General features: G+C 42.7%; 1 protein-coding gene across 5 annotated transcripts in view; it reads left to right on the forward strand.

Moving 5' to 3' along the window:
* Window positions 1-22,916, forward strand: part of ASIC4 (acid sensing ion channel subunit family member 4) — a 268,273-nt gene extending 245,357 nt beyond the window's left edge. For all 5 annotated transcript variants that reach the window (XM_087920613.1, XM_087920617.1, XM_026707963.2 and 2 more), the window contains 5 exons: window positions 2,687-2,840; window positions 3,037-3,128; window positions 4,759-4,838; window positions 6,899-7,003; window positions 21,054-22,916. In XM_087920613.1, coding sequence (XP_087776739.1) covers window positions 2,687-2,840; window positions 3,037-3,128; window positions 4,759-4,838; window positions 6,899-7,003; window positions 21,054-21,173 — 551 coding nt within the window. In that variant the 3' untranslated portion in view covers window positions 21,174-22,916. The remainder of the gene's footprint in view (window positions 1-2,686; window positions 2,841-3,036; window positions 3,129-4,758; window positions 4,839-6,898; window positions 7,004-21,053) is intronic.
* The last annotated feature ends 502 nt before the right edge of the window (window positions 22,917-23,418 follow it).

Raw genomic sequence — 23,418 nt, forward strand, 5'->3', positions numbered from 1 at the left:
TGCCATGTGCTGCATTGATTTCTAAATGCTGACAAACAGACTGTTTAATAATCTGTTCTTGAGTTTTGCCTGCTGTCATTATCAAGGCGACCACCCTGTAGTTCCTCAAGTCCTCTTTCCTTCCCCTTTTGGAAAGACGGAACAACGTTTATCCTACTTTAGTCCTCTGGCATATTGCCCATCCTCCACGATTTCCTAAAGATCACAGAAAGAGGTTCCCAAGTAACATCTTCGTCTTTGAGCTTCTTGAATATACTTGATCTGGTCCTGGGGAATAAAACTCATCCCTAGTAGCTAGACAGTCCCTAACCATCTTACTGCTTTTCTCAGTTCTTCTGTTTTGGTCCATTGGAACATACTGCTGTTCCCCTTTAGGGAACGGGGAGACTGAAGCAAAGAAAAAACTGAGAAGCTCTGCCCTTTGCTTTTCACCTGTAACCATCCTACCATCCTCTCTTAGCAGGATGAACCCACCCTTTCCCTTTTCTCCCTGTTATGGTTGACATGACTAAAAAGCCCTTGTTGTGGCTTTCCTTGCAAACTTGCAATTCTTTTACCCATAAGCATTTCTAGCTTCTGCAAGTATTAGCTACTTGATAGCATGCCTCCTTTGTAACTTCACCCAATTTCGATTTCCTACACAAATTCTTTTCAATAGCTCAGTCAAAAAAAACCCCTGCGTATCCATTGTGGTTTCCTAAGCTATTATCTCCCCACTTTTCCCTCTCATCTAAGTGGTGTGTGATTGTGCCCCTAGCATTTTTTATTTTTACATTCCCAACTTAAAAGTTCCTTTGACTTGAGGACTTTTGTCCATGGGACCTCATCTAGTATACCTCTAAGCTCTCTGAAGCAAGCTGTCTTGAAGTCAAATATAACGTGTGTGTATAATATACTTCCTTTTGGGGTAAGAGTGATTCTTGAAACACAAGACTGTGGTCATTTCCATCCATGGTCTCACTATTTCCGGTTCTTCAACCAGTTCTTTACTATTGTTTAGGAACAGACCTGGAAGAACTGTTCTCCTGGTCTTCAACTTCCTAAAAAATGAGGCAGTCAGTAGAACTACTGGGGAATTTGGGGGATTTTGCATCCTTAGCTGAGCTTATTTTCCTTCAGACCTGAAAAAATAGCAGATCTTCTATTATTATTACAGATCTCCCTAAAAGTTCTGTCATCTGGTCCAAGGAGGGCTTTGTTCAGATTTTTTTTTTCTGACTTGACAATTGCAACCATAAATTCTTCTCCTTTGTATTCTCAGCCAGATGTTATTGCTGAACCCTTAGGCTGAAATTCATGGATTGATACAGATGAATGTAGTTCCTCACATATATTGCCTCCTCCCCTTTTTTCAGATCTATTAATTTTGTATAAGTCATAGCCTTCTAGCTTTGTAATCCACTTGTTAGTTACATCCTGCCGAGTTATAGTAATGCCTAAGACATACTCTCCTTAGAGAGAAAAGGAGGAGGTGATAACAATAAATGATGGCAAGTATATTGCTCTATGAATGGAAAATGTGTGAAAGAATGGATATTCACATTGTCCATGAACTTTGGGTTATAAATTTCTTTCTTTTGTTTACCTAATGCACTTTTGGTATATAGCAGAGGTTCTCAGTCTTTTCTTCACCATGGACCTCCTTTCAATACTTCTTGTGGCCATGGACCCTCCAAGACTTAGCTCAAGATTTAAATCATAGCATTTCTTCAAGCATTTGCAGATCCCCTGGGATGACACTGCAGATCCCCCAGGGGTCCACGGACCACAGGTTGAGACCCACCGGTACATAGTGTTTTTAATGAGTAGTGCCTCCACCCATTTATACTTCATTTTTTTTAAAAAAACAGGAATTGTTTATATGATAAACAAAATGTTCAGGGTTGCTGAAATCCCAATTTTCAAGCTTGGATTTATTGAGCTTGATAGAGGAGAAAGAAAATAGCTTCCAGCCTGATGAAAATGTGCAGGTGTGATATGGCTGAGCTGAAACTACAAATGCTGAAAATTCTGCAAACTATCCTAAGACTGCCGTGTGGGAATGTTGATCAGTAGCCATTCTGAAAGGGATTTAGCGTAAGAGCAGGCAATTTTGTTGTGTTCCCCCCGTCCCTTGCAATGAGAGGAAACTACTATGCTTGTGGTGGGTATGGACATAGTGGGTGGAGATGTTATTTATTTGTTAGCTGGTTATAGTACACTACTGCAAAATTGTGACCCTTGGCAGTTTACAAAATAAAAACATCCATACATCTGCAGTTATGACCAGAGCTACCCTCTCTCCCGTCTCAACTTAAATGAGTACACCCAACCTTCTGCTTCCCATGTTTGTCTCATGAGACTCACAGGCAGAGTAAAATCAAATACTTTTTTGGCAGAATGGCCAGAGTACAAGATAGCTAGGGTATAAAGCTCATGGGAATCGGTCTTCTTGAGTGCTCTGTCCCCCATTCACAAACTGGGTACCCGAGATCTGTTGAGCAACCACTGAGGATAACTTGACTTGGGTACATTTGTGGGCTGTAGTCAAAAATGCCTGAAAAATGTATATGACTTGAAGCCCTGGGGATGCCCGCCAGTGATCTAGCCCATGTGGCATAGCCTTGGAGATAGCAATTTCCTTTTCTTCATGATATGTCATTCTAAAGCAGATCCATCCAGCCCATGCATGCCTTTTCATTCCTAGATACAGCCGTTGAAGATTTCCAGGAACGCTGTATCTGTCCCATGCCATGTAATTTGACCCGCTACGGCAAGGAGATTTCCATGGTACGCATTCCCAACAAGGGCTCAGCCCGGTACCTTGCTCGCAAATACAACCGCAATGAGACCTATATCCGGTGAGTATCACGTTGCTGAGGAGCAGCCGAAGAATTCAGAGAGTAGCTCAAGTCAGTGGGCAAACCTCCTAGATTGTGGTGGTGGCACAAAACTACAGCAGAAAAGGCCTGGAGGGTCTCTACGGAGGGATATATGGAAAAACTCTGTTTGTAAATCTTCTCTCTCTCCTGTTTCCATTGTTCCCATTGTCCTAAGGGAAAACTTTTTGGTGCTGGATATCTTCTTTGAGGCACTGAATTATGAGGCGATTGAACAGAAGAAGGCATACAATCTGGCGGGGCTTCTGGGTGAGTGAGCCTACACACCTTCTTCTTTGCCAATTCCCCCAGCGTGAGGACTTCAACCCTGGAAGCAAAGCAAGTGCTGAAGGGGCAAGGATTGTGTGAGCGGATGAAAAAGGGTGAGCGAGCAAGCCAGCCTGGCTTTGACTCAAGATGGCTTTGGCTGAGGACTGCTACCAGACCCATGTTGGGTCTTCTAGCAATTTTTGGCACTTTAGTGGTTCTTGCTGTTCTTGAGCTAAGAACTGCAGGAAAGCCATCCAGTCTCCATAAGTGGTGTCACCTCCTTTGAGCATTCTTTCTTTTAGAACAGAGGTCCCCAAACTTGGCAACTTTTACACTGGTGGCCTTCAACTCCCAGAATTCTCCAGCCAGCATAGCTGCCTGGAGAATTCTGGGAGTTGAAGTCCACCAGACTTAAAGTTGCCAAGTTTGGGGACCCCTGCTTTAGAAAGCCTCCACAGTGAAAGAGAAAAGGGCCCTAGATCAGGCTTCCAGAATTCTCCACAAGGCATCACCTATTCAAGAATTATGGCTGGCCCATAGAAGCATGAGCACCTCTCCCTCCTTCATCTTCTGGAGTGCTTCCAAAGAGAAGGAGGTGATCATCCCAGGGAAATCAGAGCCATGCTTGCCATCCGGCCTTCAAACGCCATCATCACCCAGGCCTTCCCAGCTATCGATATGGGTAGTCCTTGACTTAAAGCAGTTCATTTAGTGACCATTCAAAGTTACAACAATACTGAAAAAAGTGTCTTATTTTTTACACTTACACAACCGTTGTAGCCTCCCGCTGGTCACATGATCAAAATTCAGGTGCCTGTCAGCTAACTCATATTTATGACAGTGATCTGGGGACATGCGACCTTCTGACAAGCAAAGTCAATGGGGAAGCGAGATTCACTTAACACCCATGCTGCTAACATAACAACTGCAGTGATTCACTTAACAACGGTGTCAATAAAGGTTCTAAAATGGGACAAAACCCACTTAATAAATGTCTCACTTAGCAACAGAAGTGTTGGGCCCAATTGCAGTCATAAATTGAGGACTACCTGTATTCTCGACTCCTGGCTGGTTACTGTTGAGGTAATTCCCCGTTAGGAGAATGTGCGCATACAGGGAGACATATAGAGAATAGTGTTTGAATAATACACACACAGCATACAGATACAGATACACTGTACAGTAAATGTAGGGTTTTACTTCCAGAAAGGTTTAAGCAAAGTTCAAAATAGGCAGTCCAAAGTCATTCACAGGTAAATCAGTCAGTTTTTCAATCCAGGGATAATTCAGTAACAAAGTCCAGTGTTAAAAAAAGTTCAGGATCAGACTTACATTAAATCCAGAAATATCAGTCAATTAGGAAAAATGGAAGAATGGCAATACTTTCCAACAGAAGGAAACAGAGATACACTCTCTTCTGAGACTAAGGCTAAACAACCCAGGTTTCTGGCTCCATCTTATGGCCGTTTGAGAAACCACACCTAATTACAGTTTTGCATTTTCGTAAAGATACAGTTTTAAAATGTTTATCCTGGTTTATATATTTCTAACCCAAATACCTGTTAGGTGACTTATATTCCTAACGTTTACTTTCAAGATGCCAATCTTTGTCCTCTTCTTTGTCCACTAGGGGACATTGGAGGCCAGATGGGCCTCTTCATTGGGGCCAGTGTCTTAACCATCTTGGAAATCTTGGACTACATCTGTGAGGTAAGAACCAGTGGTGGTATTCAGCAGGTTCTGAGCAGTTCTGGAGAAACAGTAGCAGAAATTTTGAGTAGTTTGGAGAACCGGCAAATCCCACCTCTGACTGGAGATTTTACAGTATCCTCTTCCCCTGCCACACCCACCAAGCCATGCCCACAGAACCGGTAGTAAAAAAAATTGAATCCCGCCACTGGTTAAGAACCCACTCAGAAGCAGAATAGGCTGGGCTGGAAGGAGAAAGTGGCCGCACTGAAAAGGCCGGAAAGCCAAATTTTTCCTGCCCCGTACTAAATCCATTTCTGTCACTAAATGGTGAATCCTCATCTGTTCATCTATGGAGATTCTCAGTCCAGGTCATGGTGGTCCCAAAGGTGCTTTTTCATGAGGTAATTGGACTTTCTGGGTTTTTTACTTTGAAGACTTTCACTTCTCATCCAAGAAGCATCCGAGAGCTGAAGAAGCTTCTTGGATAAGAAGCTATACAACCAAAAAGTCCAATTGCCTCTTGAAAAAGCACCTTTGGGACATCTGTTTGAGAGTTATGCTGACTGACACATCCTCCCCCCCCCAACTGTGAAATAAATACCTCTCCCTAGAGCCAAAGGCTGGGGAACCTGGCATCCATTAAGTGTAATTCTGGATAGCTCCAATTGGCAGGACCAGTAGGTGGGATGATCAAAGCTGAAGTTCAACTATATTGATAACCATAATCTGCACTATGTGGATTTTGGGTGGCAGATAAGTGGGGACATTTATACAGGTCCCAAAATGGACAAGGTCGGGATTTTGGTTTTCTGGACTTGGGAAAGTTTTTGTATATTTCTTATTGCAAAGAGACAGGAAACAATGACTTTGATTTTCTGCAGTCGTGTTCAAAGGAGGTCCTGAAGACCACTAAACAGGGCTCCATACCATCCAGAGGACCAAACTGTGTGTTTGGATTTGATTTTCTGTGTTACATGAACCCAGACAACAGTAGTTTATTTATTAAAATACAGTTAAACAAAGCATAGTGTAATATAGTGGATGAACACGCTATTTATGCATTGAAATGTATGTGCATAACGTACTGTATTTATGACTTACTATGTCTATCTACCATTTCTTTGACTGAAGCAACACAAAGAGGTTTGTAATTAAAGCAGCTATAAAATAGATGCAACAGTATAAAGCAACATTCAGTGAACCTTAAAATATATTCAATAAAAAATAGAGGAAGGGTATTTTTCCACTCTTCAAACAAAAGAGGCTTGCTGGCGATATTTCCCACTATTCATGTCTTCAGATTGCCAGCTAAACAGTGGAGAATACAATTAGAAGCCCCAACCCTTTGATGAAGGACCCCAAAGGCTTTCAAAATTGACCCATAAATTGTACCTTTACAGTGGATAAATTACTAAGTGATGGGTAGTAATTTTACCAATTGGCAGCTCTGATTGCAGTGGTCTACATGCCTGAACAATCAATCAATCAATTAATAAATCAGTGATAGAGTCTTACATTTTAAAAATAGAGATCCCTTTTGTTACGGGTCCTCCTGCACACTCCCTACCAGAACGCAGCCTGTAGCCTTCCAAAGTTCTGTACCACTGCTTTGCAACTTTGGGCATTTGGCCTCAGTGGCCAACATGGTGAGCTTGATGGGCAATAGAAAACTAGGGAAAGGAATGTATTTGTTTATTGTATTATTTCATTATTTTATTTGTTTTATTTTATATTTGCTGACCCATCTCATTTCCAATGACTTTGGAAGGCTTACAACAGAGGTAGTCAACCTGGTCCCTACCACCCACTAGTGGGCGTTCCAGCTTTCATGATGAACAGTAGGGGTTTTGTCTGGTACTTTATAAATCGCCATTACTGTGGAACCGGTGGGCGGTTAGAAAATTTTACTACTAACAGAGATACAAAAGTGGGTGGTAGGTATAAAAAGGTTGACTACCCCAGGCTTACAACATTAAAAAAAACATTGAAAATCATCAAGGGTTCCAGTTATTTCCTGCAATACAGCCATCTCAGAAGACAAAAGCCCTACTGTTCTCCTGTCTTTTGCTGTGCTCCAGGTGATTCATGACAAGGTGGCCCATGGCCTACGGCGCCCCAAACCTGCCCTAAAGAAGCCTTCGGGCAGTATTGCCACTCTGGGACTGGAGGAAATCAAGGAGCAGGTACAACATAGGGTTCTTCCTCACCCAAACTCACTCCTGCAGTTGCCCGAGAATTGAAGTAGGAAGGGGGCTTAACTGGAAGCAAGAAAAATGCCATTCAGATGAGCCTGAAGCTTTGAACCTAGTCAATTAAAGGTAAAATAAGAGGGGAGAGGAGGAGTGAAAGACATCACTTGCTACTGTGTTGAATAGAGTGATGTGCCAATTTTATGAGAATTTTGAAGGATTTTGTGGACCAGATGCAGCAAGCTGAGTGATCGGAGATATAATGAATTTATTTGTCTACATTTATTTTTATCTATTTATTTTTTAATCTACATTTTGAAAGAAATATTCCACAATGTTGCAGTTTCTGTATATCTAAGAAATGTGGATCTCATATCTCGGCAGCTGTTTGCAAATTATCCATCAGCTTCCCCCAGCCTGGAGATCGCTAGACATGTTAATTCTACAACTGCCAAAATTCCCAGATCTGTTGGGGACTGCAGAATTTCCCCCCCTAAAATCATGGGCAAAACTGCAACTTATGGTGTGATAGTAAATTATGTCACACATGTGTATCATTACAACACACTGACCCATTTTCCTGTATGTGTACAATTGGATATCTAGCTATACCATTTTTATTATAGGCTTCCTATGTTCTAGAATATCCAATGTTCTAGATTCGAAAATGAAGTTGCCTTAGACTGAACCGGACTCTTGTCCATTTCGCTTAATGTTGCCTATTTATTTATTTATTTGTTTCCTGCCCTTATTGTTTTTACAAATAACTCAAGACAATGAGCATGTCCAACATGTCCTTTGCCTATTTTTCCAACAACAACAGCAACAAACCTGTGAGGTGAGTTGGGTTAAGTGACAATGACTGCCCCAAAGTCTCCCTGCTGGCTGTTATGGCTAAGGCAGGACACAAACTCATGAACTCTTGCTTTCCAGCTTGTTGCCTTAACCCAAAGGTCTCCAAACTTGGCAACTTTAATACTTGTGCACTTCAACTCCCATATCTGTCTGAGGAATTCTGGGAGTTGAAGTCCACAAGTCTTAAAAGTGCCAAGTTTGGAGACCCCTGCCTTAACCATTAGACCAAACTGGCTCTATACTGACTGGCAGGAACTCTCCAAGGTTTTAGATTTGCCAGTCTTATCTGGAGATTTCTGGGCATGAGCCTGGGGATCTTTGGCATACAAAGTAGGGTCAACCCTTGAGAGCCAAAGTAGTGTCAACCTTTGAGAGCTCTATTCTTTTTGGAAAGATTTGTAATTATTTCCAATAAGAAACAATGGAGTCTACGTCAGATGTCTTTTTGCATTGGGGACAAGTAGAAAGAAATGTGTTTCGGTGGAGTCTGAAGCTCAGTTGACTTTTGCATGATTAATCAGCCACAGTTTTCATTAGTTAACCTAATACGAAAACCACAGCAAAAAGTCTTGATTGTATCATGGCCCAGTTCTAGTGTGCTAGTGACGGAGCGGATTGTACAGCCATTCCAGATTTATAGAGCTTAAGTATTTGGTTATATTAATTCTATCCCTTCTTTTGCAAAAGGTAAACCTTAGGATCCAAGATCCTGACTGTAGTTTTCTACTTATGCCTGAAATCCTTAAGAATTGAAATCCAGGAAAGTGTTCAAGTTCTAACAGCAGTGCTTGATATTGGTCAGAATGGACAGAATGACTTACAATGAATCGAGGTAGGGAGATCAAGAAATTAGGAACCACTTTGAGCGCCACCTTGGAGAGCTAGGGATAAAAATAGAATTAATGCTATTATTCAGGTTTTCCTCTCTAGGTCAAACACAAGAGACAAAGTACTCTAGAATTATGGCACTGTAGAGTTGGAAGGAGCCATTTAGGTGAACCTTCTGCTCAATGCAAGAATCCAGATTGAAGAACTCCCCAATAAGATGTTGTCTTCCCTTTAAACACAGCAAATGAAGGGAAGCCCACCACTTCTCAGGATAATTGCTTCCACTGTCAATCAGTATCAATCAAACATTTATTGTCAATACCCAACATGCGTACAATAAAATTGCAAACAGTTCATACCATTTTTAATAGCACTTTTGAAGACAAGTCATTGAGCCATTATGCCAAATTGCTTCAACACCAAAGCTCACTTTAAAAAAAAAAGAGAGAGAGAAGACCATCCAGAAAGTAAGAGAATAGAAAATTTGCAATTTTGCTTAACTCAGTCCTAAGTAAATACACAGTCCAAATTACTCAGCTATTACAATTCAACCCCTTCTCCTAGTTCCATTTTTAAAAGCCCAACAGATCAGTCCTAATCAACACCAGTTAAAGTGCCCACCACCGCAGTCATAATACAATGGGGCTACTATGTTGGACTGGTATAACCCATCACCTCCCAATTACCGCATATAGGTGCAATGCCATATAGTTGCAATGATAAGAGAGCAATGTTTTAAAGAATGCCTAGCAACTCAGATAAATTGCATTTAAGGAAAAGATGTTGCATTAGTAACCAACTCCTGTCTCTGATCATACCATTTTTTGCGGGTGGTGGGGGTAGTAGGTACATTACTGCCCAATCACAGCGATAACAAAAGCTCAGTTTCTGAATTGGTTTTTACCAGGCGACAATCATGTCTCACCAGGGAAGATTAAAAAAAATCCTGTTGATTGTTGCTTAAAAATGGCAAAAAGCAGAAATAACCTTTTCTTGTAAAATTGGCAGGTGACACAGAGTGCATTTTGGGTTACACTGAGCTTCTACAAAGGCTAAATGCTTGCTCTTCTTTTAATGAAAGTTCAGAATCTGAATTTACGCTTAGCCAGTATGGAATGCATCTCTTGTCACCAATAACTACAACTCTTACACATATATTTTGCTTTCAGAACATATATTCTTTGCTTTTTTTATCTGTAAATTGAATGCAGCATATATATATTTGTGTGGGGGAAGAAAGAAAGAGAAGGAAAATAATTCAGCTATGATGGATCACTGATTAAGTATTCTTTGGAACCCCTGCAGATAACATTTTGCTAAGTAAAAAAAAGATTTTACTGTTTATAAAACAAGTGAACTGCTGGAGGTAAGATCTTGTCAAGTTAGGCTATATCATATCCAGGAAATTTAATGCAGCCAAACAGGCAAAAACCTCTTCTTCAGCTAGCAGATTCACAATAATGCCTAGAATATAGGAGGTTGAAAAATTGTTATTTGATAAAGAAACAGCAGACCTACTTTTAAAAGAATTTGAGAGCTGAAGAAGATATCCATCCTGACTTTCTAGCATATGAGCTCATAACAGTAAATATAGGAAGATGCACATATATGGTACTGTACATTGAAAGGAACTATTATTTAACCAAAAAAAAAAAAGAATTTTGCAGTAACTGTGTTACTGCAAAATGCAATATGAAATGTGTCCTTCTGGAACAGCCAAGAATTTCACAGACAGGGATAATTGAGGGCAATGGCCGAGCAATTGCTGCCTGGTTGAAATTATTAGGAGGTCCTTTCTGATACTGGAACCTGTAATTTTGCCCTACCTCACCGTCTCAACAGAGGTCTCCTGAAAATGTTCTTGACCAAAAAGATGTAGCTATCTGTTAAACAACGTAATCTGGAGGAACATTTTCCAAAATAAAAAACCAGGATCTTCAATACCTTAAAAACAGACACTTTGTCGCAGTCAACTCTTCAAGGTAGGCCGGACCAGGAAACCAATTTCACACATTTTGAGAGGAACTACTGTATATTTATTGATGTAGTTTGTGTTTTCCCTTCCCTCTCATATCTTAGGAAGGATTAAGGCAGAGCCAGTCTAAGTTTCTTGTTAATGTTTTCATTTTTTCCAGGTTTAAAGTATGTTCTTGTAACTATCTCTTCATTATTACTCTAATGTTATGCGAACTCGGGGGTTCTGTAGGGTAGAGGGATTTAACTCTGGCCTTGAGAAGGGAGTGGCAGAGAAAAAATAGTTACTCAGAGCCAGGAGTAGGCTGCTACTGGTTCGGGCGAACCGGATGTTAATTTTACATCTGGTTCGCCAAACTGGTAGTGAGATGACTGTCTGGCCCCGCCCACCCCGCCCTTCCCAGAAGTCTCTATGTGGCCTGTTTTGCATCCCAGGTAAGTGCAGGGCCCATGCGGAGGCTTGGGGAGGGCGAAAAATGGGCCTCCCAGAGCCCCCGGAGCCCAGGGAGTGGGGGGGAAATGGGCCTCCTGGAGGTTCAAGGAAAGCCTCCAGAACCCGGAGAGGGTGAAAATTCTGCCCCCCCGCCCACTGTAGTGCAGGAGGTGGACTAGGCCACGCCCACCATGACCACGCCTACCCAGCAACCGGGCAGAGAACTGGTTGCTAAATTTTTTGAAGCCCACCCCTGCTCAGAGCAGGGAAAATAGGAAACATGAGAAAGTGACTCAAAACAGTCCCCTCCCCCCTTGAGTTCATTCTCCTTAAAAAATAGAGTCAGTGAAGATTTTGAATATGCTTCCAAGATCTCTTAATATGCCCTAGGGCAATAAAGTCCCATTTCTGAAATCCCTGCTGCAGGTCTGTTTCTTGACCTTGCCCACTTGAAGGGTTGGTGGATGTAGATGTTAAACTTGCATATCCTTGACTTATGACTGAACGCCCAGTGACCATTCAAAGTTGCAATGAACCCCCCCAAAGGGTTTTATGACCCAACTTCAATGTCTCAATGTTTCCCCCCATAGTCATGTGACTGCATTTTGGATTGGTCGGCAATTAGCCCACATTTAAGGCCGTTTGTGGTGCCCTGAAATCACATGATTGCAATTTACTATGGTTTTCCCGGAAACTAGTATTTACTGCCAGCTTCTGGCAAAACTGCCTCGTGGTGAACAATGGGTTCACTTAACAACTGCTGTGTTTGCTTAACAACCACTGCCTTCAGTTAATGATGATGGGGCTTGCTTTAAGATCATAGCAGTTGCTTAACAACTGCCGCCAAAAAGGTCATAAAATCAGGTCCGGTCTCTAGGTTTATGACTGCTTTATGAACATCAGAACTTACTAGCATAATTGCCAGGCTCAATTACAGTTGTAACTCAAGGACTCCTGTAGATTTTCCCCTGCAACAGTAGTTTTTGCAAAAGAAACGAAAATAGTCTGGAGAATAGCCAGTTGCAAAGAGGGGAGGGATAAATGCAACTGAGCAAATCGATCTAATTTAAAAGAACAACTGTTCTAAAAAGTTAACTACCCAAAGCTGTCACTGGACAGGATCCTCATTATTCCACAGAGCTTTAGACTCAGAAGCTAAGGAAGGTTAAGCTGATGGTACTAAAATACAGTTGGATTTTGCTGCTGGACAGCTGGAAAAAGAACTGCAACTGTTCACTGGCCTATGAAAAGACGTTACTCAGATACGATCAGGTGCGGATAAAATTCAAACCTCATGCAAGAAAGAAGCTGATATGGCCATTGAGCAGCAGAAAACGTGGGCTGGGGATGCATAAAATCTAAGTGGAGCTTAGGTTTGCCACGTTCCCAAAATGTGGTGTCTGAGAACAGAACTGAAAGGTTAGCCTGTGTTTATCCTGGCTGGAGGCCATTCTTCAGAGCTATGGGCACAGCCCTGTCCAGTTTTCTACAGAGTTCTTGATTGTGAGAATCAGGGCAAGGTTTCTAGAAAATGTTTCCTGTGTTTTTCTAATGCGCCTCAACCAGAGGTGGTATTCAGCAGGTTCTAACCAGTTCTGGAGGACCGGTAGTGGAAATTTTGAGTAGTTTGGAGAACCAGCAAATACCATCCCTGACTGGCGCTGCCCCCATCTATTCTCCGTCTCCTGAGTCTCAGCTGATCGGCTGGGTCTTCTTTTGTTGCCCTGCATAGGAGATCAGAGCTGGAAAGCAGGTTAGTGGGGTGGGGAGGGAATGGGGATTTTGCAGTAACCTTCCCCCAGATGTGAGGAGAGAATGGAGATTTCACAATATCCTTCCCCTGCCATGCCCACCAAGCCACGCCAATCAAACCATGCCACACCCACCAAACCACGCCCACAGAACCGGTAGTAAAAAAAAAAATTGAATCCCGCCACCAGGGTTGCCATCTGGCTGTTTTTCCAGCCAAATTCAAGAAATCTGGCCGTATAGCTGTTTGGTCGTGAAAAAATCATATATTTGGCCGGAAATTTGGCCGTATGAAAGTTGCTTGGCCGTGAAATCGAAGTTTTGGCCAAATACTGGTTTTCAATACAATATATTCTCATGAAAATGACTGTCAGATCATCTGAAAACCTCTGAAAAACAACGCGATACAAAGGCCGAAGCCTTCTGACTGTGAACAGCACTGCTTAATATAAGCGGATGTTCACCTGGATGTAAACATCTCATGCCCTAGCTCCCCACTCCTCAGGATCGCTGCATTTGGCCCTGAGCTTTCCAAATGGTAGTAGCGGTTATTTGAAGTGAGCTGCCTAGCCTGGATGTGAGTAAAGAAACGCAGAAATTCCCATGACATCACGTCACGTTGTCGAATAAAGACTATTTTTTATGATTTGATTATTTAAAAACAGTTAAAAAAAACAAAAAACAATATATCCTCATGTTATATTGCATTAAAAAAATTGGCTGGAAAATTTGGCCGTGAGAGAAAATAATTTGGCCGAATTTGGCCGTATTTTGACTTGAGTTTGGCCGCAGAGCCAAGCTGTGATCTGGCAACCCTGCCCGCCACTACCTCAATTCATAAATACAAATGCAGTCTTCTCATGCCTCTGTTGTTCTGCTTTGCGAACTGTGTATTCAACCAGTGGGATCTTCCTCATCATCATGGATCAAGGTAAGCATTTGGAAAAGAGGTTGGAGATTATTGTGGTCAACTGAGCAGGCCTTGAAATTGAGGGAGCTAGATTAAGAAAGTCATAATATGTTATCCTGAACAAAACTGTTTTGTCTCTAGAACAGTGAGAACAAACCTAGTGCTTTGTTTCTAAAAATGGGAAGCCTCACGAGTGAATGCCATTGCAATTCTACAGTAATTTGTTTCACATTTTTTGTATAATTGTGTATTTCTATTCCTAGAACAATTTTTATGAAGTCAAAAGCAAACACCTGGGATGAGTATGCAAAACCTTTCCCCCCAAATGGCAGTGTGAATTCACGTCTGCCTATTTTTGCAGTCCTAAAAAGTGTTATTCTGGCTGCCCCGTTGCTAATATATTGAAGAGGCATTTTGGAAATGAGAGAATTGGTACTGCTTTTGTGGATTGTTCAGAGACTCATTTTCCTGTGAACCGTAGCAGACACTTACTAAAAGGAGAAAAATATTCAAGATCCAGAAGATGGTTTGGCTAATGGCCTCATTACCACTATTGGCACTTTTCCCACTGAGCTAAATGGAAAGAGAAATAGATGGCACAGAAAGGAGAGAATATCAGGGTCAATCCACTGAGTTAGCTACCAACGCTTTCTAATAGTTTTGTTCTTGTTTCTAGAGAAATTCCTTATGTCCTGATAACCTCAGCATTTTGTCACGGAAATAAATGTTTCAGAATTTTTGGAGCAGGAAGGGATGTTCTTACAAAGCATTATACATATAATAAAATGTTCTTATATGTCATATATATATAAGTATATGATCTCCATTTTGTGACTTCCCCCCATGAAATGAAGATAGCGGCTGGAAATTAAATCACCCATACATTTAGCTCTACTGATTATTTGGGTTCTCTGAAACCTGCACTGAACAATTCCTTCTTGCTCAAAGCATAGATTCTAAGAATAAGGAAAAATGATCAACAACCTAAGGAGTATGATTTTTTTAAAAAAATAGCAGAGACTGCTGGTACAGAAACACTCCTTAGCTTCCATCTCTGGCTTTGCAGAATGTTACATTCCTGCCCGTTTCTGCCCAGACCAAACAAAGAAGATTAATGTGGAGCCGAATTGCCTCTGCTGTGTCATTAATGGAACCCCAAGACCAACATGGAGGAGCAGTTCTTTTTATCCATTTGTTGCCCCACCATCAATCCAGTGCAGAGAAACATATCTTCAAGTTTGCAGGGAGGAGCCTGATCGTTGTGAATGGATGGCTCAAATACTGGGATTCAGTACAGCTGCCGCAAAACAGAATATCTGAGTAGATGCGCACAAGGGAGATTGAAAGTGTAGAAGAGGCTTCTCAAGATCGATGGCTTACGGAAACAGACTACCTGCCATTCCCTGTGAGAGCTATAATTGCTTTGACCAACAAGTGATAACTATAGAAGATTATGGATGAACTTGGATAGACGACCTAAAAGAATGTGATTTAGGAAGATGGCCTCTTAAGTGAATAGGTATATCTTATGATGAATCAAGGATGAAGAGTGGAGCGCTATTTTTCATCTAGGCTCCAACTTTCAGGCAAACTGCTGGCTCCTTCTGACCAGACTGGCTGTATTTGGTGAGATCTCAACTTTCTGGTGAGCCATAGGTCACCTAGATTTAAGCTGAAGGTTCAGTTTCATACTTTCCAACAAATTTTCTGATTCCAGGATTTTAATATACTGGCTTTTTCAACCTTGGCTCTCTTTGATACCGATTCTTGTTATGTTTAATACGTAATATTGCAGTACTATTGTACTACGACTGCCTCGCTCTCCATAGCAGCCTTTGTGCATAACTTCCCCATTGCTCATTCAACTCAATCTTCTTCCGTTCAACACAGTTCTGCTCCATTGTAAAATAATCCAGTTTCACTCTCAGATGGAACCAGAATTTTCATAGAAAGGAAAGATATTTTTAGATTGCAGCATTTAATCCCAAACATCCATGCCACATCCACTCCCTCAGTAAGAACCAGCCATGCTGTTGCAAAGAGGTAAGACGTACTGTCTGGTCTTGTCTTCTTAAGACAACCATCCACGAAGGAATGCTTTCATGGAGAGCATCTGTTCCTGAGAACTAGCTGCATGACCTGTCTATTTCCTGAAGGAGGACACTTTTTTATTTTTTTATTTTTATTTATTATTTGATTTGTCAATCGCTTACAAGATAATTGCTATAAGTATAAACATGAGTAAGAATACAGGAAATAGATACGAATAAATGGGGAGAAAAGGACAGGGACGGTAGGCACGATGGTGCACTTATGCACGCCCCTTACAGACCTCTTAGGAATGGGGTGAGGTCAGTAGTGGTTAGTTTGAGGTTAAAGGAATAGGGGTTAGAGGATGTAACAACATCAGGAAGGACTTCAGGAGATGATCATAACATTTGGCCAAAGGCTAGTATGACTCTGCACTTCCTCTGGCCCTGCCATAAGCCAAACACTTGCAACCTCATCACTGATATTCTCATTTTACAAGCATTTTACAGCAGGGAGGAATTTCAGGACACCAAAAAAAAAAAAAAGGCAGCCGGGAGGAAAGACAGGATTCTTTTTGCAAGCCTATTCCTAGCCCTGCAAATCCTGGAGCCGTCTCTCTGTGTGTTTTGCACAAGGGAAGTAAGCCCTCTTGTATTGCCCTGCTGGCCTGTAATCTTACACGAACATGTTGGGGAATGAGTGGCATAGACCATATGCCTGTATGGTGTAAGCTGATCCACTGCTACATCCAATATCTCAAGAGTCTGATGTGCTATAAAGATAAAATACAGCCGGCAAAGGCATTTGAAGGCTCATCAAACGTGCCAAGTTTTAGCTGGCTCTGGAGCTGTCGGATGGGGAATATCTAATTAGCAGCTGACTTTACTTTAATTTCCTGCTGCTGCCAACGTTTAAGTCAATAAAAAACGAGAAATCTTTGAATGCAACATGGTTGCTGTACGAGCTGTAAATAAAGCCACAGCTTGAAAACTCCCCAAATGAACTCTCGGGCAGTGAAAAGCCCCCTCATTCCCCTCCCCACCATTGAATGAGTTACTTGGTTACCACTGGACCTCTGAACAAGCCTCTGAAAGGGCCTGAAGGGGAAGGCTGGTCTCATTGTGTGTGTGTGGGGGGGGGAGAACAAGGAGCAAGAACAATGTTTTCTATTGCACCGAAGGAGCTATGGATTTATGGGCCTAAACCCAGACCCAACCTCTTTGGGAGGAGTCCTTGTTCTTGGCTCGATTCTGGACCTGAAAGCTGCAGCTGGTGATGTAAAATCTGCCATTGTAGGAGGTTCCTGAGGGAGCCTTACAGTGAGGTGGGACAAAGAAGTCCCTTCTGTTTCTCGCACTCAGGTAGACTCCATGTGAGTAAGCCTTAAAGTGATAGGAATGTAGCTAGAGCTCTTTAATACTGTCCTACAAATTGATTGTTTGGAGGATAACAGGGCAGCTCCCCAAAACATCTGGGCATGATTTCAGGTTTCTATCATTGTTCTCTGTATGTCTATGTTCTGGAGGAGGTACCTCTTATACGGTAGTTGCATATTTGTGTATTGTTTTATATTTTGGATGTGCTCAGATTTATACAAATCAAGATGATAGACCAGAGCTCCAAAATAAACCTTATGTTTGATTTATGCACAATCCTCTGTTCCCTATCCCACACTTTTTGGCTCAAAATACATTATCAGGAAGCCGTTTTTGGAGGCTGAATTTGGGCAGGTTCCAACTGGTGGTAGGATGCATGCAGCTAGGGGTGTTGGAGATCTGACAGTAGGGGAAGATGGAAGAGGGGCAGGGGAAGCAGATCTGTCTTTGAAAACTTTACAGCATTGGCTAGTTGCAATCTCCAGCCAAGTACCTTTGAGTGTTACTGGGTCTGCAATGACTTGCAACTCCAGGTATTTTTTTTTTCTTTTAAATTTGTATGCAAGAAAATTCAACGATTTCTCATTTCCCCAAATAAGTGCAAGGCCAATGATTTCTTGTGAGAAAGAGTCTCCCCCACTCCATTTTTCACCTATTTTTGCAGAGCAGGCTTTTTTCCCCAATGCAAAATGATAAAGTCCTGTTCTTTATAGGGAATTTTCTTTCCCTCCAAGTCTCAGTCTCTCTCCCTCCCCCTCCCCCTCTCCTTTAGTTAGAATCTAACTGTGAGATATACGTGAAGGGTGATCACATAAAATGAAAACAGATAAAACATGGGGGAGTCCTGTGCCTGGCCACATCCCCATCACTGCTATTTTATACACTTTTCCCCTGATTGCCCAGCACAGGCACCCCAGAGGTTGCAGTTGCCCCTGCAGCCTTTTGCAGACTAAACATGATGGAATAGCCCGGAGCAGAGTATATCAGACACAGTAGATTTATGTTAGTGGGCAAAACCTCCAAGTCCAACGATGCCACAGATGCCTCCGATCAATACCTATCAATAGTAAGCAGGCAAAATAAGCTCCAGCATGCCTGGCTGCATAGCAACAGCACCACCTTGTGGACAGAATGGCAGATGGCACGCAAAGCAGCCGCGGTTTTCTTTATTTATGTAAAGAGAGAAAAAAGATGTTAATTCACTAAATGCCACAGTGCAGCATACTTAAGAGCTAAGGTCACCTAGTCCAGATCTACTTCTGCTCTTTCTCCTACTTCTCCAACTCCATCTTTGAAATCCCTTTTTACTTGAAGCTTGGAGAGGCAGGACATAGTACGAGTCCTAAGAGCCTCCAGAGATTTCAAGAATGGATCTTCATAGACAAAAGCTTTGGTGCAGCCTCTCCAAGCAGTTACTGCAGTTGTGAGGAACAGCAGATCCCATTGTCACAAATTCAACATAAGATGCTGGCACAAATTGTCTTTCCTTGTTGTCTTGATGGACTGTGTATATGCTTGTATTTCAATATTTTGGGGGGATGCTCTATAAGAAATGGATGATACCTTGGGTCTTTTAAGTTAATTCTGCTTTTTTTCTTACTTGGTGAAACTATTTCAGGCTGGCGTGTTTTAAAACCCACAGGAGCACTTTCTATTTTATCTGATCAGGATGATCAGGGACTGGAAACCCAGCTGTATGAAGGAAGTATAAGGAATCTGGGCATGTTTAACTTGCAAAAGAGAAGATTAAGGAGTGGTGCAATAATGGCCTATAAATATCTAAAAGCTGTCACATGCAAGAGAAAAATTTATTCTCTGTTGAAGCTTAGAACAAGACGAGAAGCAATAAATTGAAATTAAAAGCAAAGAGACTTAAACTGAGGATCAAGGAGGGGTTTTCTGAATATCAGAAAATGTTCCACTGTTAAGCAGTGGAACAGTCTGCCTAGCAACCCCCTGCCTGGAGGTTTTGTAGGGAGACTGGTTTGACACCTGCTGAGATGATCTAGTGGATGTGGGTCAGGCCTAGAAACCGGGAGATGGTGAGTTTTAGGCCTCCCTTAGCATGAAAGCCAGATGGGTGACTTTATCAATCCACCCCTCCTCACAGTGCTGTTGTCAGTGGTGGGCTGCTGACTGGTCCCACTGGTTCAGGCAAACTGGTAGTTGTGATCACTGGCTGGGCCCGCCCATGCATCCCTGCGCCATCCTTTCCATATATAACTAACTTTCTGGCTCATTCCCCCCACCCATGCTGCCCAGCTGAGTTCCATGCTGTGCCTGCTGTGCTCACCGGAGCTGCCTGAGTAGATTAGCTGCATGTTTGAAGCTCCGTTTCATCCCCAAAGCAGAGCGTGCAAGCGAAGCTTGTGTGTGCATACACACGCTCACAACCAGCGAACCGGTTGTTAAAGTAAGTGCAGCCCACCTCTGGTTGTTGTTGTGGGGAAAATAGGCAGGAGTGTTAGGTATGTTCATTGCCTTCAGTTGTACATGCTTTTAAAAATGGTAAAAATATAATAATTTTAAGTGTCACATACATACACTACTAAAAAATACATACATTGTTCCTGAAGACAGGAAATACAGAAGAGGCTTTGACAGCCCCACAAAATACTTTAAAACTCTTAAGGTTTCATGTATCCTCAAATTATAAAAGCTGATGCAGGATCTCAATGACTTTCTTGGTTGAAAATCCCACTAACCCTGAAATTACTATTTAATCAACATAAATGGTTCCCACTAACCTTACTTATACCTTCTGCTGAGTGCTTTCCTGATCTTCCTCATAAATTTTCTTTTTTTGAAAAACATTCATCTCTTGTTTCAGAGTTCACGGCTTCTCTGTGAATTTGATGATGTGAAACATGCCAAAGTAGAGCTTTTCCCTATGGGGCTATCATTTAATTTCGTTTGTTAAATCACATAGGGCATAGTATGTTCTCAACCATTTTATAGCCAAACTAACTAGTAATTATATCTGGAATTTTAAACTCATTTCAGGTGATGGAGTGTGGCATTTTTCCAAGCCTATATTCTTGCTCCATTGGGTCTCTTTCTCTCGCCCTTTCTTGCAGTTCCATTTTAAATCTTTGAGGAAAACACAAATTTTACAGAAGTGGGAGAAGGGAAGGTAGAACATAGGGAGATAATGAAGCGGCACTGGAAATGATGAATGTTACTGGAGGTTGAGCAATGAGAAAATTGACCCAAGCAAATTAATACAAGAAAGTGGCATATAGTGAAGGCCTATTTCAAAATTGGGATGCCATTTAATGGTGGCTATTTGTCATATGGATCCTAACTCTAGTTTTTATCTAAAATCCATTGTCTCCTCCTCTTCCTTGTAACATCTACCCTGGTATGTGATCAGAGATCAATCCTAATCTAATCTAATCATTTATCTATCTCTATATCATGTATCTGTCTATCTATCTATCTATTTATCATCTCTTTCTATCTGTCATTTATTTATCATATTTAAGAACTGCCTATCTCCCTCATAGAGGGACTGTGGTGGTGTACAGTATTATTGCACTACAGCTTCCACTGTCCTGTATCATGGACGGTATTGGCTTGATCTTTTGAAATTTGAGTTCAACAACATCTGGAAAATCATCATTGCTTATCTCTGGTGATGGGGTGTTATCACTTTACTCTGCGTTGCCTCTCTTTTCTGCACATCAGCAACATAGAAGCGGGGAAGAAGAGACTTAACTGTATCACCTTGTGGTGGTTTTTTTTATAATTCTTTGTCACCCACATGTTTCTTAGAAGGGTCACTTTGGTAAAATCTGCCCGTATCTCTTGCATGCTTCTCTAATGTTGACCCTGGGATGAAGTTGTAGGAAGATACCAATGGATGCTGTTCTCTGTTTTCTCTTACAGAGCTCCTGCGAAGCCTTGGGCCGTCACTCTGAGGGCACCTACCCCACAGGCCTCCTGCCTAACCACCACCATCGCCACCACTACTCGTCCCAGGGGGTCTTTGAAGACTTTGCTTGCTAGTCCGACTCCCACGGAAGGGAGAAGGGCTGCTAGAGTGGCTTTGGGCCCAGCACATTCCACTCGTGCTTAATGGCCCTTCCTAGTCGAAGCCAGGCCAACCTATGTCCTCCCACTTCCTAAGGCTGTCCAAAAGCATCTTACACTTTTCACACACCCCACCCCCACCCTATCTAACCCTGGCCCTTCTCTAAGAATCGGTGCCCTCCCTCCCATACCGAAGCACAGAGGTGAGCTGAACTGCCAAAGTCAGGGAGGCCTCTGACCAGCTCCATCGACTCGAAATAGGCCCAGGGCAGTCGGCGCTCACCCTCAAAATACAAGGAAGGATACTGGGGGAAATGGAGCATGCTGGGGAGTAGAGTTGCCTTCTCAAGAGAGAGAAGCAAAATTCCCCCGAGGCCCAGTCGGAAGGGACAAGACTGGCCAGTCAATTGCTTACAAGCCTCTGTAGCCGAACCTCCTTTGGCTGCAGACTCTACTTGGGGGGGATGGGGGGGGCGGAAATGTGTTCTTTGTAGCATTTCTTACTTGACCCTCCGTTTCTCCTGTTTTTGCACCCATCCACCCACCTGTTTGCCCACATCCAGACCATTCAGACATGCATCACCCTAGTCCAAACGTTCCATGCACACAGAGGTGTCTCAGGGCAGAAATCAGGTTCTCTCTCTCAATATCTGCTGGTTGGCAGTGCCGTGTCCCTGTTGCTCACATACTGCTGCCCACACCGGGACGGTGTGTCCCACAACAGGGTTCAAGATCACAAATCCTGCTCTTTCAAGGGAGATCCAGGCTATTTGCCTTTACCGTACAGACTCTGGCCTGTTACCTCACCCCCGCTCCTTGCATCTTTCTTCCTCTTTCACAGCTGTAAATGTGTACATAAGTGTTTGGGGCCAGTGATTTTTAGTCACCCACCCAGTCCTGTGTCATTGCAGCTGCCCCCTGCTGGTGTCTCCAAGAACTGCTGGTGCTGCCAGGCACCTTAAGACCTCAAAGCTCAGGTTCCCTCCAGGCCCAGCAGGAGATGGCTGAACCCCTGAGTCTCTTCAGGGACTCCCTTCCCAGATGTACAGACTTCTCACCACCTCAACTGTTCCTTCCATCTGCCCCCTCTCCTCAAAAGGGTCCGAGTAGCAACATCCCAGGAAGAAGACTCTCTGAAGGCCCCTTGTAATGCAGTGAGGAGCGAGGAGCTCCCACATCCCTTGACATGGTGCCAGTCCATGGATTGAAGCACATAGGCTGTTGATATACGAGGACAACTTCTCCTCCCAAAGTGTTGGAGAGAGGTGTGTGGCCAATCCTTGCTTAAAGTTACAGTAGGTCAATCCAAACCACCCAGTCACTTTCTGGGGCAAAGGATGCCCAGGCGTGGCCCTCAGATCCCAAGCAGTAAAACCAGGAAGATCCTTACACCATTGTAAAACACATGCCCCAGTCAAGGCGGTGCTTGGACAAGGATATGCTGGGAACCCTCCTCTCACTCCCCTCTCTAGTGAGCACTGAGCGTCCAGGTGCTTGACTGCAATAGAGGGAGCAGCATAGGAAGGATACCATCCAAGCCATCCACCTGAAGAAGGGAACAGCCTTTGGGTTCTGTGGGATGGGATGCGGACTGCCGACTACCGACCAGCCTTGGATCTTCCTGGGAAAGATCCCTCCTCCCATACTTTTACTGAGCGCAAGTCGCTGTTTTACACATGTATAAATTTCTCCCAATAAAGAGGCACAGGTAGAACTCCAGATGTGTCTGTTGTGGCATCTTCAGCTTATCGACTTAAGCTAATCATGGGACTGCTGCCTTTCATAATTTCTTTCCTGTCTCCTTTTCCAATTTCTTCTTCTTTTCTAATTTCTTCTGCAAAGCTGTCTTGCCATTAGAACAGCCGCTATCTGTATCCCCAAATTGATCTATTCTAACTCGAGAAACATAATTAAGGGCTGCCCTTATTAATAACTGCTGCGTGCAGCTCGCTTCTTGGTACAGGCAACTCACGATGCCCAGCGGCGCTTTGAACAGAATTCAAAGGGCTCTGCTTATAGAGTGACAGTTCAGAGCCAAGCTACAATGGACCACACGTTCTGGGTTTTGTGCTAAGCAAAATATAACAAACAGGGATACGGCGGGTGCATTCTTTACCTTCACAAGCTCTTGGAGTTTGTCCCCAGCCCAAACATGCCAGATTTGAATTACTCTACTGGTCATTACAGGCTTCCCCCACAAAAATCAAAAGCTTCCTAGCCT

The sequence above is a fragment of the Pseudonaja textilis genome, chromosome 1 (assembly GCF_049901715.1).
Source record: "Pseudonaja textilis isolate UNSWEBS1 chromosome 1, rPseTex1.2, whole genome shotgun sequence".
Lineage (NCBI taxonomy): Eukaryota > Metazoa > Chordata > Lepidosauria > Squamata > Elapidae > Pseudonaja > Pseudonaja textilis.